This window comes from Mycosarcoma maydis, chromosome 16 (genome assembly GCF_000328475.2).
Source record: "Mycosarcoma maydis chromosome 16, whole genome shotgun sequence".
In the NCBI taxonomy this organism is placed as follows: Eukaryota; Fungi; Basidiomycota; class Ustilaginomycetes; order Ustilaginales; genus Mycosarcoma; species Mycosarcoma maydis.
Window position 1 is genome coordinate 330,215 of NC_026493.1, and position 2,380 is coordinate 332,594.

Here is a 2,380-nt window from a genome sequence, read left to right on the forward strand (position 1 = left end):
AGATCAATGGCCACAGGTTCGGGTGGCACCAGTTCTACCAGGTGCTCCGTTGGGCTTTGTGGGACGAATTCTGGCTCAACGCTGCTGGAAGTCAGTGCGAAGACTGTCGCTATGCTTGTCACAAGAAGTGCGCGCAGAAAGTGGTCACAAAGTGTATTTCCAAGAGCAACGCTGAAGCCGATCGAGACGAGGTCAAGATCAATCACCGCATCCCGCATCGCTTTGAACCAATCACCAACCTCAGTGCCAACTGGTGCTGCCACTGCGGTTACATTCTGCCGCTTGGACGCAAGAACGCACGCAAGTGCTCCGAGTGCGACATTACCTGTCACACGGACTGTGCCCATCTGGTGCCCGACTTTTGCGGAATGTCGATGGAGATGGCCAACCAGCTGCTCAGCGACATTGAGACCATCAACCGCGTCAAATCGTCGGCCAAGACGCAGCAGCAGCAGCTTCCGCCTCCACCAGCAGCATCGCACCACGCGTTCAACGCTAATGGCGGCAGCGGCATGGCAGCCACTCCTCCCGGACGTGTTGCTCCGCCGCAATTGCCTCCTCTCTCCGGTGCAGGTCCCGACGGACGTTTCACCAGTCTCGAGAAGCAAACGCAGCAGATGTCGCTGAAATCCAGTGCGGCTGAGTCTCCTTACAGTTCCGGTCCATCTCAGAGGATGCAAGCTGTCGAGCAGCAGCAGCAGCAGCAACGACCCGGCGCAGGACCCAACTTTGGTGGTCGCCCTCAACCGCCTCGCATTGGCGATGTCATGTCGCCCTCCCCTGCTGACAACCGAATGGGAGACATGTCGCGACCTCCTCGGCCTTTACCCCAGCCATCGAATGCTGGCTCTGCCATGCAACAGCAGCAGCCGCAACAGCAGGGTGGCATGTACGGCGCACGTCCTCAGCCTCCATCTGGCTACTCCGTACAGCCACCTGCTCCATCTCAGCAGCCACCGCAACTGAATCAAATGCCAGCGTCGCAGCCTCCCCTAAATGTTGTGCCCGCCAAGCCTCTGCAGCAGCAGCTGCCATCGCAAGGTCCGCGTCTCGGCTTGCCTCAGCAACAGCCCGTTGGCGCTGGCGCTTTGGTGCCGGCTGGTGCTTCGCAGCAGCAGCAACAGCAGCCACCACGATTGCTCCCCTCTTCTCGACGCAAAATCGGCCTGGATGACTTCAACTTTCTGGCTGTGCTTGGTAAAGGAAACTTTGGAAAAGTGATGCTCGCGGAGGAAAAGCGTTCGGGCAACCTATACGCCATCAAAGTGCTCAAAAAGGAGTTTATCATTGAAAACGACGAAGTCGAGTCGACCAAATCCGAAAAACGTGTTTTCCTGGCAGCTGCACGAGAGCGACACCCGTTCCTGCTGGGCCTGCACTCGTGCTTCCAGACGACGACTCGAGTATATTTTGTCATGGAGTACATCTCTGGCGGAGATCTGATGCTGCACATCCAACGCGAGCCTTTCACACCCCGACGAGCCAAGTTCTACGCTGCTGAGGTGTTGTTAGCCTTGGAATACTTCCACAAGCAGGGAATCATCTACCGTGATTTGAAGTTGGACAACATCATGTTGACGTTGGATGGCCACATCAAGGTGGCAGACTATGGGTTGTGCAAGGAGGAGATGTGGTACGGCAACACCACGAGCACGTTTTGTGGTACGCCCGAGTTTATGGCGCCTGAAATCCTGCTGGAACAGCGATATGGAAGGGCGGTGGATTGGTGGGCGTTTGGTATTCTAATCTATGAGATGCTTTTAGGACAGGCGCCGTTCCGCGGTGACGATGAGGACGAGATCTTTGATGCGATTTTGGAAGACGAGCCGCTGTATCCACTGCACATGCCGGCAGATTCCGTGTCGATTCTGGAGAAGTTGCTGACGAGAGATCCAGCGCGTCGTCTCGGCTCAGGCCCTACAGACGCCGAGGAGATCAAGTCGCACCCTTTCTTCAGGGATATCAACTGGGACGACATGTTCAACAAACGCGTCCCACCGCCGTTCTGCCCAACACTCAAGAACCCCAGTGATACCAGTTGGTTCGATACCGAGTTCACTAGCGAGAAGCCAACCCTCACTCCGGTCCACTCGGTGTTGAGTGCGCAGGATCAGGCTGAGTTTCAGAGCTTCAGTTGGACCGCTCCGCATGTCATTTGAGCGATGCAGGTGCGGATCGCGGATCGGTCAGGCAATCGTGAATGTAGCATTAGCATTATTATTTTCGTTTGGTACACTTGTGAGATGTGGTCACGGTGGATGTGTGAGGCGTGAGTGAAGCGGGGACATGGATAGCAGTGCGGGTGCGGGCGTGGTTACGGTTGGTCGGGGGGATGGATGGTGGTGGGGTGGGATTGGCGGTTTGGGGGAGAGGCGAGCGT

At 56.6% G+C, this 2,380-nt stretch overlaps 1 protein-coding gene across 1 annotated transcript in view; it reads left to right on the forward strand.

Moving 5' to 3' along the window:
- Positions 1–2,159, forward strand: part of UMAG_15023 (putative protein kinase C) — a gene marked incomplete at both ends in the record, with an annotated part of 3,673 nt that extends 1,514 nt beyond the window's left edge. The window contains one exon of the mRNA XM_011393282.1: positions 3–2,159. Coding sequence (XP_011391584.1) covers positions 3–2,159 — 2,157 coding nt within the window. The remainder of the gene's footprint in view (positions 1–2) is intronic.
- Positions 2,160–2,380: the final 221 nt, after the last annotated feature.